General features: G+C 45.9%; 2 protein-coding genes across 2 annotated transcripts in view; one reads left to right on the top strand and one right to left on the bottom strand.

Moving 5' to 3' along the window:
- Positions 1-7,965: 7,965 nt before the first annotated feature.
- On the bottom strand, positions 7,966-13,141 carry LOC143770374 (fish-egg lectin-like). The gene is made up of 4 exons (XM_077259974.1): positions 12,987-13,141; positions 12,636-12,863; positions 9,132-9,465; positions 7,966-8,288 (listed from the first exon to the last, which is right to left on the bottom strand). Exons 1-4 carry the CDS (start codon positions 13,078-13,080, stop codon positions 8,126-8,128), a joined length of 819 nt encoding a protein of 272 aa, XP_077116089.1. The 5' UTR covers positions 13,081-13,141; the 3' UTR covers positions 7,966-8,125.
- Positions 12,840-17,152, top strand: part of LOC143770375 (fish-egg lectin-like) — a 135,304-nt gene continuing 130,991 nt past the window's right edge. Inside the window, exon 1 of the mRNA XM_077259976.1 lies at positions 12,840-12,928. The gene's annotated coding sequence lies outside the window, so the exon portion shown is untranslated. The remainder of the gene's footprint in view (positions 12,929-17,152) is intronic.

Raw genomic sequence — 17,152 nt, 5'->3', positions numbered from 1 at the left:
AATTTTAGAAATGGCCTTTCTGAAGCCATTAAGAATGTGATGGTGGGTTTTCCCATTCCCACAGGTCTGAATGATTCCATGGCCCTGGCAATTCAAATTGACCGGCGGTTGCGGGAGCGCAAAACCGCAAATTCCCTCATGGTGTTATCTGAACAGGCACCTGATTTAATGCAATGTGATAGAATCCTGACTAGAAATGAGCGGAAAATTCATAGACGCCAGAATGGCTTGTGTTACTACTGTGGTGATTCTACACATGTTATCTCAGCATGCTCTAAGCGTCCTACTAAGGTTGTTAGTCCTGTCGCCATTGGTAATTTGCAACCTAAGTTTATTCTATCTGTAACTTTGATTTGCTCACTGTCATCGTATCCTGTCATGGCGTTTGTGGATTCAGGTGCTGCCCTGAGTCTTATGGATCTGTCATTTGCCAAGCGCTGCGGTTTTGTTCTTGAGCCATTAGAAAATCCTATCCCTCTTAGGGGTATTGATGCTACGCCATTGGCAGAAAATAAACCGCAGTTTTGGACACAGGTTACCATGTGCATGACTCCTGAACATCGGGAGGTGATACGTTTTCTTGTTCTGCATAAGATGCATGATTTGGTTGTTTTGGGTTTGCCATGGTTACAGACCCATAATCCAGTCTTGGACTGGAAGGCAATGTCAGTGTCAAGTTGGGGCTGTCATGGAATTCATGGAGATTCCCTGCCCGTGTCTATTGCTACTTCTACGCCTTCGGAAATTCCGGCGTATTTGTCTGATTATCAGGATGTCTTCAGCGAGTCTAGGTCAAGTGCATTGCCTCCTCATAGGGAATGTGACTGTGCAATAGATTTGATTCCAGGCAGTAAGTTTCCTAAGGGAAGACTGTTTAATCTGTCGGTACCTGAACATACCGCGATGCGTTCATATATCAAGGAGTCTCTGGAGAAGGGGCATATCCGTCCTTCTTCTTCCCCTCTTGGTGCGGGATTCTTTTTTGTGGCCAAAAAGGACGGATCTTTGAGGCCTTGTATTGACTATCGGCTTTTAAATAAGATCACTGTCAAATTTCAGTATCCTTTGCCGCTGTTGTCAGACTTGTTTGCCCGGATTAAAGGTGCCAAGTGGTTCACCAAGATAGACCTTCGTGGTGCGTACAACCTTGTGCGCATTAAGCAAGGAGATGAATGGAAAACCGCATTCAATACGCCCGAAGGTCATTTTGAGTACTTGGTGATGCCATTTGGGCTCTCTAATGCACCTTCAGTTTTTCAGTCCTTTATGCATGACATCTTCCGGAAGTATCTGGATAAATTTTTGATCGTTTATCTGGATGATACTCTGGTTGTTTCTGATGATTGGGACTCGCATGTGGAGCAGGTCAGGATGGTTTTCAAGATTTTGCGTGAAAATTCTTTGTTTGTTAAAGGCTCAAAGTGTCTCTTTGGTGTACAGAAGGTTCCCTTTTTAGGGTTCATTTTTTCCCCTTCTGCTGTGGAGATGGACCCAGTCAAGGTCCGAGCTATTCATGATTGGACTCAACCCTCGTCAGTTAAGAGTCTTCAGAAGTTCTTGGGTTTTGCTAACTTCTACCGTCGTTTTATCGCTAATTTTTCTAGCGTTGTTAAACCGTTGACGGATATGACCAAGAAAGGCTCTGATGTGGCTAACTGGGCGCCTGCTGCCGTGGAGGCTTTCCAGGAGTTGAAACGCCGGTTTACTTCGGCGCCTGTTTTGTGCCAGCCTGACATCTCACTTCCCTTTCAGGTTGAGGTGGATGCTTCGGAGATTGGGGCAGGGGCCGTTTTGTCGCAGAGAGGCCCTGGTTGCTCTACTATGAGACCTTGTGCCTTTTTCTCTAGGAAGTTTTCGCCGGCAGAGCGAAATTATGATGTGGGCAATCGGGAGTTGTTGGCCATGAAGTGGGCATTTGAGGAGTGGCGTCATTGGCTCGAGGGTGCTAAGCATCGTGTGGTGGTCTTGACTGATCACAAAAATCTGATGTATCTCGAGTCTGCTAAACGCCTGAATCCTAGACAGGCCCGCTGGTCATTGTTTTTCTCCCGTTTTGACTTTGTGGTCTCGTATTTACCAGGTTCTAAGAATGTGAAGGCCGATGCTCTGTCTAGGAGCTTTGTGCCTGATGCTCCTGGAGTCGCTGAACCTGTGGGTATTCTTAAGGAAGGAGTTATCTTGTCAGCTATTTCTCCAGATCTGCGACGTGTGTTGCAGAGATTTCAGGCTGGTAGGCCTGACTCTTGTCCACCTGACAGATTGTTTGTGCCTGCTAAATGGACCAACAGAGTCATTTCCGAGGTTCATTCCTCAGTGTTGGCAGGGCACCCGGGAATTTTTGGCACCAGAGATCTGGTGGCCAGGTCCTTTTGGTGGCCTTCCTTGTCAAGGGATGTGCGGTCATTTGTGCAGTCCTGTGGTACTTGTGCTCGAGCTAAGCCTTGCTGTTCACGTGCCAGCGGGTTGCTCTTGCCCTTGCCTGTCCCGAAGAGACCTTGGACACACATCTCTATGGATTTCATTTCGGATCTTCCGGTGTCTCAGGGCATATCTGTCATCTGGGTGATATGTGATGGTTTCTCCAAGATGGTCCATCTGGTTCCTTTGCCTAAGCTGCCTTCCTCTTCTGATCTGGTTCCTGTGTTCTTCCAGAACGTGGTTCGTTTGCAAGGCATTCCTGAGAATATTGTGTCGGACAGAGGATCCCAGTTTGTTTCCAGGTTCTGGCGATCCTTTTGTGGTAGGATGGGCATTGAATTGTCGTTTTCGTCCGCTTTTCATCCACAGACTAACGGACAAACGGAACGAACTAATCAGACTCTGGAGGCGTATTTGAGGTGTTTTGTCTCTTCTGATCAGGATGATTGGGTGACCTTCTTGCCGTTGGCTGAATTTGCCCTTAATAATCGGGCTAGTTCTGCCACCTTGGTTTCGCCATTTTTCTGCAACTCCGGTTTCCATCCTCGTTTTTCCTCGGGACATGTGGAGCCTTCTGACTGTCCTGGAGTGGATTCTGTGGTGGATAGGTTGCAGCGGATCTGGAATCATGTGGTGGACAACTTGAAGTTGTCACAGGAGAAGGCTCAGCGTTTTGCCAACCGCCGCCGCGGTGTGGGTCCCCGACTTCGTGTTGGGGATTTGGTATGGCTGTCTTCTCGATTTGTTCCTATTAAGGTCTCCTCTCCCAAATTTAAGCCTCGATTCATTGGTCCTTACAAGATATTGGAGATTCTTAATCCTGTATCCTTTCGCCTGGATCTTCCGGTGTCGTTTGCCATTCACAACGTATTTCATAGGTCCTTGTTGCGGCGGTACGTTGTGCCTGTGGTCCCTTCTGCTGAGCCTCCTGCTCCGGTGTTGGTTGAGGGCGAGTTGGAGTACGTGGTGGAGAAGATCTTAGATTCTCGTCTCTCCAGGCGGAGGCTTCAGTACCTGGTCAAGTGGAAGGGCTATGGTCAGGAGGATAATTCCTGGGTGGTCGCCTCTGATGTGCATGCGGCCGATTTAGTTCGTGCCTTTCACGCCGCTCATCCTGATCGCCCTGGTGGTCTTGGTGAGGGTTCGGTGTCCCCTCACTAAGGGGGGGGTACTGTTGTGAATTTACCTTTTGGCTCCCTCTAGTGGCTACTAGTGATTTGACTCTGGGTATGTCATTCATCCCTTGTATGCTCACCTGGGTCGTTAGGTCAGGGGTGTTGCTATATAAGCTCCCTGGACCTTCAGTGCAATGCCTGGCAACGTTGATATCAGAGCTAATCTGTAGTGCTCTTGTCTACTGATCCTGGTTCCTGTTTGAATTAAGCTAAGTCCGCTTTCTTGCTTTTTGCTATTTGTTTTTGTTTGCATTTTTTGTCCAGCCTGTATATTATCTGTATCCTGACCTTGCTGGAAGCTCTAGGGTGGCTGGTGTTCTCCCCCCGGGCCGTTAGACGGTTCGGGGGTTCTTGAATCTCCAGTGTGGATTTTTGATAGGGTTTTTGTTGACCATATAAGTTATCTTACTACATTCTGCTATTAGTAAGTGGGCCTCTCTTTGCTAAACCTAGTTCATCTCTGTGTTTGTCATTTCCTCTTACCTCACCGTTATTATTTGTGGGGGGCTTGTATCCTACTTTTGGGGTCCTTTCTCTGGAGGCAAGAGAGGTCTTTGTTTTCCTCTTCTAGGGGTAGTTAGCTCTCCGGCTGGCGCGAGACATCTAGCGACCAACGTAGGCATGTTCCCCGGCTACTTCTAGTGTTGGCGTTAGGAGTAGATATATGGTCAACCCAGTTACCACTGCCCTATGAGCTGGATTTTCGTACTTCGCAGACTGGCTGATATCTCTGAGACCCTCGCCATTGGGGTCATAACAGCAGAGCACTGGACCTGGACTCGCTGAATACATCCTGATAATCAGACAAATACTCAGGAACTTCCGAAGGAGTAGAGGAAGCAATAGACACCGGCGGGGAATTAGCATGAATTCCCTGACAGCCCCAACTTGACACAGACATTGCCTTCCAATCCAAGACTGGATTGTGGGTCTGTAACCATGGCAGACCCAAAACGACCAAATCATGCATTTTATGCAGAACAAGAAAACGAATCACCTCCCGATGTTCAGGAGTCATGCACATGGTTACCTGCGTCCAAAACTGCGGTTTATTTTCCGCCAATGGCGTAGCATCAATACCTCTAAGAGGAATAGGATTTACCAACGGTTCAAGAACAAAACCACAGCGCTTGGCAAATGACAGATCCATAAGACTCAGGGCAGCACCTGAATCCACAAACGCCATAACAGGGTATGAAGACAATGAGCAAATTAAAGTCACAGACAAAATAAATTTAGGTTGCAAATTACCAATGGCGACAGGACTAACAACCCTTGTAAGGCGTTTAGAGCATGCTGATATAACATGTGTAGAATCACCACAGTAAAAACACAACCCATTCTGACGGCTATGATTTTTCCGCTCATTTCTAGTCTGAATTCTATCACATTGCATTAAATCAGGTGTTTGTTCAGACAACACCACCAGAGGATTAGCGGTTTTGTGCTCCCGCAAACGCCGGTCAATTTGAATAGCCAGCGCCATGGAATCATTCAGACTTGTAGGAATGGGGAAACCCACCATCACATTCTTAATGGCTTCAGAAAGGCCATTTCTGAAATTTGCGGCCAGAGCACACTCATTCCACTGAGTAAGCACGGACCATTTCCGAAATTTTTGGCAATACACTTCAGCTTCATCCTGGCCCTGAGAAATAGCCAGCAAGGCTTTTTCTGCCTGAACTTCAAGATTGGGTTCCTCGTAAAGCAATCCGAGCGCCAGAAAAAACGCATCAATATTTGCCAATGCCGGATCTCCTGGCGCTAGTGAGAAAGCCCAATCCTGAGGGTCGCCCCGTAAAAAAGAGATAACAATTTTAACTTGCTGAGCTGAATCTCCAGATGAACGGGGTCTCAGAGATAGAAACAATTTACAATTATTCCTGAAATTCCTAAACTTAAATCGGTCTCCAGAAAACAGTTCAGGAATAGGTATTTTAGGTTCAGACATTGGACTACTGGTAACAAAATCTTGTATGCCCTGCTGCCCTGCACACGAGCAGCAAGCTGGTCTACACTTGTAATCAAGGTCTGGACATTCATGTCTGCAGCAAGCACAAGCCACTCAGAGGTAAAGGGGAGGAAGAGAGGAAAAAAAAAAAAAAACTCAGAATTTCCTTTCTTATAATCCCACTTCAGCAATGCATAAACATTCAATGTAGCCCTGGCATACTGTTATGACCCCAATGGCAGAGGGTCTCAGAAATAATTACAAGTCTGCAAACACAAAAACCAGCTCATAGGGCAGTGGTAACTGAGCTGACCATATATCTAATCCTAGCACCACAAATAGCAGCAGCCAGGGAACGTGCCTACGTTTTGGTTCTAGACGTCTCGCGCCAGCCGGAGAACTAACTAGCCCTAGAAGGGAAAAGAAAGACCTTTCTTGCCTCCAGAGAAAAGACCCCAAAAGTTGGATACAAGCCCCCAACAAATAATAACGGTGAGGTAAGAGGAAAAGACAAACGTAAGAATGAGCTAGGTATTTAGCAAAGAGAGGCCCACTAGCTAATAGCAGAATATAGTAAGATGACTTATATGGTCAGCAAAACCCCTATCAAAATATCCACGCTGGATATTCAAGAACCCCCGAACCGTCTAACGGCCCGGGGGGAGAGCACCAGCCCCCTAGAGCTTCCAGCAAGGTCAGGAATCACATTTAGTACAAGCTGGACAAAAATGAGAGCAAGCAAATAACCAAAAAAACAAAGAAGCAGGACTTAGCTTAATTTTGCACGAACCCGGACCAGCAGACAGGAGCAAACAGAAAGGATCTGATTACAACGATGCCAGGCACTGGACTAAGGATCCAGGAAGCTTATATAGCAACTCCCCTGGACTAACGACCCAGGTGGGTGCCAAACTGAGGAAAGACAATCCCAGAGTCATATCACTAGTAACCACAAGAGGGAGCCAAAAAGTCTAATTCACAACACTAGACATGGTTATCTGTTGTGAATTTACCTTTTGGCTCCCTCTAGTGGCTACTAGTGATTTGACTCTGGGTATGTCATTCATCCCTTGTATGCTCACCTGGGTCGTTAGGTCAGGGGTGTTGCTATATAAGCTCCCTGGACCTTCAGTTCAATGCCTGGCAACGTTGATATCAGAGCTAATCTGTAGTGCTCTTGTCTTCTGATCCTGGTTCCTGTTTGAATTAAGCTAAGTCTGCTTTCTTGCTTTTCACTATTTGTTTTTGTTTGCATTTTTGTCCAGCTTGTATATAATCTGTATCCTGACCTTGCTGGAAGCTCTAGGGTGGCTGGTGTTCTCCCCCCGGGCCGTTAGACGGTTCGGGGGTTCTTGAATCTCCAGCGCGGATTTTTGATAGGGTTTTTGTTGACCATATAAGTTATCTTACTACATTCTGCTATTAGTAAGTGGGCCTCTCTTTGCTAAACCTAGTTCATCTCTGTGTTTGTCATTTCCTCTTACCTCACCGTTATTATTTGTGGGGGGCTTGTATCCTACTTTTGGGGTCCTTTCTCTGGAGGCAAGAAAGGTCTTTGTTTTCCTCTTCTAGGGGTAGTTAGCTCTCCGGCTGGCGCGAGACATCTAGCGACCAACGTAGGCATGTTCCCCGGCTACTTCTAGTGTTGGCGTTAGGAGTAGATATATGGTCAACCCAGTTACCACTGCCCTATGAGCTGGATTTTCGTACTTCGCAGACTGGCTGATATCTCTGAGACCCTCGCCATTGGGGTCATAACAGTTATCTTAATGGAAACGCATGCATTCAAAAACGCATGCAAACGCATGTACAAAAAAAACGCATGCGTTTCCATAGACATCAATGTATTTTTTTGACGCAAATCAAACGCAAATGAACGCATGCGTTTTTTTGCGGCAAAAAAAGCCCAGAAAATTACTACATGTTGCATCTCTGCAACATGCCGCATGCAGTCAAAAAACGCATGCGTCGTTAAACGCGGACAAATGTGTACCCAAAAAAATGCATGCGTTTTCAATGTTAAACATAGGAAAAAAAACGCATGCGTTTTTTTTTTTCAAAAACGCTGCAGATCAAAACGCAAGTGTGAAACCAGCCTAACCTCCTCAGTACCAAAGGAAACCAAATCCATTTACTATGAGACACAAACACACAGGCTAAATGGAAAATCTGTGATTCACAATACGAACCCCAGCTGTCCCTGGAGGACATGACACACTCGTGACAGTTGGTCACGTTTTTATTTTTTTTCCTTCACTCCTGGAGTGGGCAGTTGAAATTCACCAGTGCCCAGTAGATCTTTTGCTTTCGGCTTTACCTTGCACGACACAAGCCTTTGCCCACCGCCGGCCACACTAGGCCATTGATGGACCACTACTTTGAAATATTCATGGAGGTAAAAAGAATACTCGTAAAAGTATTAAAAGGCAATCTTTATTCCATGCAGAAGATACTAGAACATTTTGTTTTTAGCTTTTTTTTTGCTTTTATTTATTATTTTTTTTACTGCAGACTAAAAACGAATTTTATCCGTACCTACAACTATCTCTCCCCATCCCTCACATGAGATCTGTCATGGTATCTAAAAACAGAGCGAGGGAGTGCCGAAGTTACATTTATAGATGGATCCCTCCTGGGAAAGAAGCCACAGGTTTCCCTGATCATAAGATACATGTCGGAAGTTGCCATTGACCATTAACTGGGTCCAAGAAGTTCCAATAGGATTGGCAGCCGAGATCCCATCCCTGAAACGGAAAAGCCAGAAGAAGTCAATGTTCGGCGTTTAGCAACAGACACTAACTGTCCGGTCCGTAGCCCAAATTTTTTCGCTCATCTCTACTCAATACATGCAATGTGCACATATACGGCGGAAATTGGAATCTCATCAGATTGGTCTTCCTAGTCTTGCCTGTTGCTTGCACTGTCCATTTAATCAGTACTAAACTGCTTCCCCTGCTTGCGTGATGCTGTCACAGTTATAACTTGCATCCACCACTAGGGGGAGCCCACTGCTTATAGAATAATATAGCTCTCGTTGACTTTATTACACATCCATATGCAGTGAGCTCCCCTAGTGGAGGCTGCAGGTAGTCAGAATTTTCAATAAAAAGTATATTAAAGCAGTTAAAATTCTGCATCTGGAACTAGTTCTGAACTTCAGCTAGACTAAGGTGCTGGCTGTGTAACACAGCTTGCACTAGAGCAGTATGGAATTTGGGTCAGCTCCTGAGTCTAATCCAGACACGCAGTGATCACATGTGTGCGGCGGATGTCGCCAGTTGAAACTTGGGCAGTTTGGGCTTCCTAGTCTTGCCTGGTGATGACGTGGTCCCTGTGAGCCACAGTAAACTCATTCCCTTACTTGTTGGATGCTGTCATAGCAGCCACCACTAGGGGGAGCCAAACAGATTCTCATTGAGCAGTAGAAATCTATATACAGTGAGCACCTCCTAGTGGTGGCTGAAGGTATCCATAATTTTCCAAAATCATATTCCCAGATACATCGTAAATTCATAGCTACAAAATTTTGACCTAAAAGCAGAATGTCCGATAATGGAATTTATAGGTAATGATTCTAATTTTTTTACCTTTTATATACCATTCCTCCGGAGTTCACGCCGTATACAGAACCATCGGTGGCGACCTCCACCATGACCAAACTGCCTTCTACCTGCTGCCAACGACTTCCTCTGCAGGCACTGGGCTGCACGTCATAGCGGTAATAGATGTTATTGATGCTGTTCACACCCCAGCAGCCATAGAGGCCACAAGAGTAGTATTTCAGAGCCCCGTCTAGTTGAACAAAGGGCAGCACTGTAGCTTTGGAAAGTGTGTCCACTTGGTTCAGGCAGTAAATCCAATCCAATCCATTAGCTCCAGACATGAATATCTCTCCACCCGCGTCTATTTGTTTCAGACTACCTATAGAAGCAAAATCAAGGATAAATGGAATGGAATTTTACGCACAAATATATGCCTGCATTAACAAGTTACCACCATTAGAGGGCACTGTAGTACTGTTGACTATAAAAAGAGGCTGTAAGCAGGAAGTAAATGACAGTGGTGGCTGAAGCCGCATGGAAGGCAGTGATCCATCCCCCTGTACTGAGGAAAGAAAGCAGCCATTCTTTCAATCCTTCAGCAAAATAAGTTATGAAACTTTGCAAATCACTTAATGATTTGTATTTTTTCTTGTAAAAAGACACATATAAGTGGCTTCCAAACTTCTGTTTTTTTCCCAGCCTGCTTTCCTGGAATCAGCTGGAGTACAGATGATGGCAGTGATGAGTCAGCTCAGCGCCTGTGTCACCAATTCTAGTGGAAAGCTGCTGCAGGAGATTGTTTTCATAAGCAGAACAGTCAAAGGAGACAGGAGCTGAGCTGACCCATCACTGCCATCATCTGTACTCCAAATGAGCATGTATTGATATCAATGCAGCTGAAGGGAAATAGACTGGGGAAAAGCAGGAGGTTGGAAGCCAATGCCCTTGCCTTCATTGGCATTGATATCAGAGTATACTCTTTTGGAGTACGAATGATGGTAGTGATCTGTCAGCACTTGACCCCTTCTCTTATTAGAACAATTTTCAGAATTATTGAGACAGGTGCTGATCTGACCCATCACTGCCATCATCTGTACTCCAAATGAATATGTTCTGATATCAGTCAGCTGAAGGCAAATAGACAGGGGAAACGTAGAAGATTGGAAGCCAATGTTCCTGCCTTCTGCTGCACTGATATTGGAACAAACTCATTTAGAGTACAGATGATGGCAGTGATGGGTCAGCTCAGTAGCTGTGCCATTAATTCTGGAGAAACGTTGCTGCAGGAGATTGTTCTGATAAGATGAGAAAGAGCTTAGCCGTAACTAACATCATCTGTACACCAAATGATTACATTTTGATATCAATGCAGCTGAAGACAAATATACTGGAGGAAAACTGTGGGATGGAAACCAATGTCCTTCCCTTCAGCTGCATTGGTATCAAAACATACTCCTTTGGAGTACAGGTGATGGCAGTGATGGGTCAGCTCTGTGCCTGTGTCACTAATTCTAAAAACTGTTGCGGAAGATTGTTCTAATAAGAGGAGACAAGCAATGACCCATAACTGCCATCATCTGTACTCCAAATGAGTACATACTGATATCAATGAAGCTGAAAACAAATAGACTGAGGAAAAGCCTGGATTTGAAAAGCAATGACCCCGCCTTCAGCTGCATTGATATCAGAAAGTGCTCATTTGGAGTACAGATGATGGCAGTGATGGTTCAGCTTGGCATCTGTGTCACTAATTCTCTCCATAATTCTCTTCAGGAAATTGTTCTGAAAAGCACAACACTTAAAGGAGGAGACAGGAGTTGACTTATCACTGCTATCATCTGTACTCCAAGTGAGTATGCTCTGATATCAATACAGCTAAAGACAAATAGACTGGGGAAAGCAAGGGATTGGAGCCAATGATCCTGCCTTTAGCTACATTGATAGTAGAGCATAATACTCATTTGGAGTACAGATGATTGCAGTGATGGGTCAGCTCGGCATCTGTGTCATCAATTCTCTCAGGAAGCTGCAGCAGGAGGTTGTTATGATAAGCGCAACACTTAAAGGAGGAAACAGGAGCTGACTTATCACTGCCATCATCTGTACTCCAAAAGAGTATGCTCTGATATCAATACAGCTAAAGACAAATAGATTGCAGAAAAGCTGGGTGTCTTCAGTTGCATTGATTTCGGAGCATGTTCACTTGGAGTACAGATGATGGCAGTGATGGATCACTAATTCTAGGGAAAAGCTGTTGCAACAGATTGTTCTGGTAAGAGAATACAGGCAACAACCCATCACTGCCATCATCTGTACTCCAAATTAGTAAGTTCTGATATCAATGTATCTGGAAGTAAATAGACTGGAGAAAAGCAGGGGGTTGGAAGCCTTCGGCTGCATTGATGTCAGAATGTGCTCATTTGGAGTACAGATGATGGCAGTGGTGGTTCAGCTTGGCATCACTTGGCTGTGTCACTGATTTTCTCCAGAAGATGCTGTAGGTGGTTGTTCTGAAAAGCACAGCACTTAAAGGAGGAAACAGGGTCTGACTTATCACTGTCATCACCTGTACACCAAATGCTCTGATATCAATACAGCTAAAGACAAATAGATTGCAGAAAAGATGGGGGTTGGGAGCCAATGATCCTACCTTTAGCTACTTTGATATCAGAACATACTCATTTGGAGTACAGATGATGGCAGTGATGGGTCGGCAAATGTGTCACAAATTCTCTCCGGAAGGAGGAGACGAGAGCTGACTTATCACTGTCATCATCTGTACACCAAATGAGTATGCTCTGATATCAATACAGCTAAAGACAAATAGATTGCAGAAAAGCTGGGGGTTGGGAGCCAATGATCCTGCCTTTAGCTACTTTGATATCAGAACATACTCATTTGGAGTACAAATGATGGCAACGATGGGTCAGCAAATGTGTCACTAATTCTCTCCGGAGCTGCTGCAGAAGGTTGTTATGATAAGCACAACACTTAAAGGAGGAAACAGGGTCTGACTTATCACAGCCATCATCTGTACTTCAAATGAGTATGCTCTGATATCAAAACAGCTAAAGACAAATAGATTGAGGAAACTCTGGGGGTTGGAAGCCAATAGTCCTACCTTTAACTACATTGATAGTAGAGCATACTCATTTGGAGTACAGATGATGGCAGTTGTCCCCAATTACAAGCAAGGTATAAGGTATTTGACTGCCGGACCCTCCAGGGACCAGTTATGGAATCAATCCCAGAAGATGCACGTTATATACTGCTGCCATGAAGGTAATGGGTCCATAAAGCTGATAGATCAGGAGATGTTTGGTGAGACCCCCTAGAGATTTTCTAGCTGTGCCTTTCTGTCCTGCCACCTGGAGAAGACCCTATGGTCCAGTGAGAAGACTTTTTGACCATGAGGAGCTTCATGCAAACAACTCCCCATATCTTAGCTTCTTATGAGGAAGAAAGTAGAAAACTGCAGTGGCCCCTGGTTGAACTAACATGGAGAGGGTTGAAATTCTGAGCTGCAAGGCATCTAAGGGGTCTTCTCACCTGCTACGTTCTGCCAGAGGTTATCTTGCCACTTATAGATATAGTTTGCCCTGTTGACTCCCCAGACTCCGGCTGGACCGACCGTCACATGGATCAATTTTCCAGGCATCTGTATCCAGTTATTGTTCTCCCATTTGTAGATGTCGTCACCAAAATTTACGCCGTAAACCTGACTGGCGCCAGCATCGATCTGCTTCAGAACCCCAGGTATCGCGGTGCACTGCAGCTCTGAGTAGAGAAGATATGATAACGGCAAAAGGAACGAAGAAGATCACAGTAAGAGAAAAGCAAAAGTAATAATGTACAAAGTTCTACCATATCTATGTTGTATCATGTATAGACAGATGTTACCTGCAGAAGTGGCCGCACCGGTGCACAGCAGCAATAGACCAAGGATCAGGTGCATGATGACTCCTTGTGTGAAGAGCAGCAGGTTCTTCACCATTTATAAGCCGCTCGAACTCCTCCCCAAGGCACTTGGAAAACCGTCAGGGACTAGTAATGACTCAAGACTTCAAAATATTTCTAAAGTAACTATATACAGTGGTTTGCAAAGTATTCACACCCTTGACATCTGCAACCTCAAAACCTGGAATTTTTTTTTGACGGTCTGCAACAGTTCATGTACAGAACATGCCGACAGCTGTGAACATTTATTTTTCTTTTTATTGTGAAGCAAACAACAAATAGGACAAAAAACTGAGAACTTCAGTGTGCATAACTATTCACCCCCCTAAAGTCAGTACTTTGTAGTGCCTCCTTTTATGGCATTTACAGCTGCACGTCACTTTGAATAAGTCTCTATGAGCTTTCCACATCTTGCCACTGGGATTTTTGACCATTCCTCATGCAAAACTGCTCCAGCTACTTCAAGTTTGATGGTTTCCTCTGGTGGACAGCGATCTTCAAGTCAGACCACAGATTCTCAATTGGTTTAAGGTCTGGGCTGTGAATAGGCCTCTCTAAAACATTTACACGCTTCACCTTAAACCACTTGAGTGTTGCTTTAGCTTTAGTTCATTGTCTTATTGGAAGGTGAACCTCCATCCTAGTCTCAAATCACTGACAGACTGAAACAGGTTTTACTTTTAACACCATCCTCTTTCTCCTCAACTCTGACCATTTTCCCTATCCCTGCTACTGAAAAACATCCCAACGTGATGTTGCCACATGTTTCACTGTGGGGATGGTGTTCTTGAGGTGATGAGTTGTGTTGGTTTGGTGTCAGACGTAGCTTTTATCTTGGGGGCCAAAAAGTTCAATTTTGGTCTCATATGACCACAGCACCTTCCTCCATACATTTGGGGAGTCTCCCAAATGTCTTTTTGTAAACTCAAAATGAGCCTTACAATTTGTGTGTGAGTAAAGGATTTTTTTCTGCCCATTCTTCCTTAAAGGCCACCTCTATGGAATGTATGGTTTATTGTGGTTGTATGAACAGATTCTCCAGTCTCTGCTTGAGAAATCTGCAGCTCCTTCAGTGTTACCTTTGGTCTCTGTGCTGCCTCTGTGATTAATGTCCTCCTTGCCCCGGCTGATAGTTTTGGTGGGCGTCCCTCTCTTGGCAGGTTTGTTGTGGTACCATGTTCTTTCCATTTGATAATAATGGATTTGATGGTGCTCCAGGGGATCATCAGAGATTGGGATATTTTTTATAACCCAACCCTGACTTGTATTTCTCAACAACTTTGTCCTTGGCTTGTTTGGAGATCTCCTTAGTCTTCATGGTGTTTGGAGATGTCCTTGGTCTTCATGGTGTTATTTGGAGATCTCCTTGGTGTTGTTTGGAGGTCTCCTTGGTCTTCATGGTGTTGTTTGGAGGTCTCCTTGGTCTTCATGGTGTTGTCTGGAGGTCTCTTTGGTCTTCATGGTGTTGTTTGGAGGTCTCCTTGGTCTTCATGGTGTTGTTTGGAGATCTCCTTGGTGTTGCTTGGAGGTCTCCTTGGTCTTCCTGGTGTTTTTTGGAGGTCTCCTTGTCTTCATGGCGTTTGAAGATGTCCGTGGTCTTCATGGTGTTGTTTAGAGATCTCCTTGGTCTTCATGGTGTTGTCTGGAGATCTCCTTGGTCTACATGGTGTTGTCTGGAGAGTTCCTTGGTCTTCATGGTGCTGTCTGGAGATCTCCTTGGTCTTCATGGTATTGTCTGGAGATCTCTATTGTCTTCATGGTGTTGTTTGGAGACCTCCTTGGTCATCATGGTGTTGTTTGGAGATCTCCTTGGTTTTCATGCTGTTTGGTTAGTAGTCCCTCTTGTTAATAGTGTTGCAGCCTCTGTGGCCTTTCGGAGAAGATAAAGTGTATATACTGAGAGCTATGTGATACTTAGATTGCCCACAGGGGGACATCTTGTTACTAAGCATATGACTTATGAAGGTAATTGCTTGCACCTGAAATTGTATAGGGGCTTTGTCACAATAGGGGTGACTACATATATGTGGAGCGCCCGCCTGGGCCTAGGGGTTACTCGGTACCGGGCCGGTTCTTAAAGGGATATGTCACGGTGGCAGTAACCCGGTCCGTGGCCCTGGTCGTCCAAGTAAAAAGGAATTTGAAATGGGAAATAAAGTTTGTTCATGACTCCACCTGTGGTATTCGGTCAGGGATGACCGATGCTGCTTAAAGGGGTCCACTGGGGTGATGATATGTCAGAAGGGATGGTGTGGCTGCCCATAGGTGAAGCTGGATCCCCAGGGCTCCCGGTGTGGTAGATAGGGATGGTGTAGAAAGAAATGGAGGACACAGGGTTGCAGTATCTTTACCTCTTTACTGGTGTAATGCAGTCACGGCCCAGGGCACGGATCACAGATACTGGTATGGTCCAGCCGGCCTGGAAGCGATTATGGATCCCTTTCTCAGGTGAGGTTAGAAGCCTTCCTCTCTGTGCTGTGTTGTAGTCCCTTGCTGCCTTAGGCCTCACACAAGGTCCTCACTCTCTCTCTGTCCCCCTTTAGGTAGGACACTACCCGCATGGCAGGTAACGCAAGCCTTTTTACAGGGTCTCTCAGATGACTCCGGGCTCTATGTGTTACTGTGCCTTCGGGTGTTAATGGTGGACAGGAGACTTGCAATCTGCTGTCTGCCGGTTTCTGCTGTGGGGCATGAAGTTACCCCCACAACCTCGGTCTTCCGGCTACCGGTATCTGCTCTTCAGCGTGGAGGAAGCTTAGTTGCAGCTTCCCTCCAGCTCTTCACTTAGCCTTTGCTCCTCTTCCTCCTTCACACTCTCTACAACTTGTTCCATACCTTTCTTTCCTTTCCAGGAGCTGCAGCACTACTGGTCTGCATGGCCCCTGCTTTACTCTCTCAGACTCTCTCTGTCTGTTTCCTCTCTCCTCTGTTCCTCTGACAGACTACTCTCACTCACTCCTCTCACTGACTGACTACTTTCCCTCCAGCCAGAATTAATAAAGGGGAGCCTTTCTGTTCTGCTTTTCTGTAGGGAAAGCTAGAAAGTTCCAGACAGCCATCTGAGGAGGATAGAGGGTTCACGGGCTGTGCATGCCCTCAGAGCTGCAGCTCCCAGAAAGAGACATAACAGAAAGCAGAATACGTTGCAGTGAGCGTGCAGGAAAACAAAGCATGGGAGAGGATACCAGAAGGCGACCAGCCACGAGCAGGCTGCCTCCTTCTGAGGCGCAGAGAGCCGGTAGCCGGAACACAGAGGTAGTAAGGACCTCTACGCCTTACTTCACAGACTGGTTGGACAGCTAATTGCATGTTACCTGTCCGCACCTACACCCAGGAGGCACGGTGACACCCCACAGAGCCGGGTTATCTAAGAGACCCTATAAACAGGCTCAAGTCACCAGTCATTCGGGTTTTGTCCTATCCTATAAGGGGGACAGAGAGAGAGAGAGAAACACCACATCTGTGAGGACCTTACGAGAGGCTTAGCAGTAAGGGACTACAGCACTACAGCGCAAGGGAAGGCTATTGATTTCCACCTGGACAAGGGGACTCTGGACTTGCCTCCAAACCGGCCAGACCCTACCTGCCCTGTGATCTGGTGCCCTGGACTGTGGCTGCTGAAACCAACAGTAAACAAGGTAAAGAGACTGCAAACCTATGTCCTTGTTCATTACTGCACCTCTCACCATTCTACTATCTACACACTGGGAAGCCCTGGGGATATACTTCACCTGTGAGAAGCTATACCATCTAGCTGCCATATCATCACCCCAGTGGACCCCTTAAAGCAGCGTCTGTCACCCTGACCGAATACCACAGGTGGCGTCACGAACATAAACTTTATCCCTTTAAAGACCTTTCCCTTTTACATGGATGTCCCAGAGCCATGGACCGGGTCGCAGCCAACGTGACATCCCCCTGTGAACACCGGACCCGGTACCAAGTACCCCCTTGCCCTAACGGGGCGCTCCATATCAGCCAGACCTGCTTACATGACCCATGCCAGCCTGTTTAACAGATGGATCTGCCTGCACCTGCCCCATGCCAACCTGTGTATCATCTGGACCCGCCAGCACTTGCCGTACCAGTCTACACTTGTCTGTGCCTGC

The sequence above is a fragment of the Ranitomeya variabilis genome, chromosome 4 (genome assembly GCF_051348905.1).
Source record: "Ranitomeya variabilis isolate aRanVar5 chromosome 4, aRanVar5.hap1, whole genome shotgun sequence".
Lineage (NCBI taxonomy): Eukaryota > Metazoa > Chordata > Amphibia > Anura > Dendrobatidae > Ranitomeya > Ranitomeya variabilis.
Note: the sequence above shows the minus strand (reverse complement) of the source record. Positions and strands in the feature narration are given on the sequence as shown.

What these genes read in the sequence shown, in the direction of transcription:
- LOC143770374 (XM_077259974.1), bottom strand. Translation starts at nt 13,080, where the DNA reads ATGGTGAAGAACCTGCTGCTCTTCACACAAGGAGTCATCATGCACCTG. An exon ending in CCTCTGGCAGAACGTAGCAG is followed by an intron (nt 9,466 to 12,635) that starts GTGAGAAGACCC and finishes TTGCTTCTATAG; the next exon opens with GTAGTCTGAAACAAATAGAC. An exon ending in GGAGGAATGGTATATAAAAG is followed by an intron (nt 8,289 to 9,131) that starts GTAAAAAAATTA and finishes TTTCCGTTTCAG; the next exon opens with GGATGGGATCTCGGCTGCCA.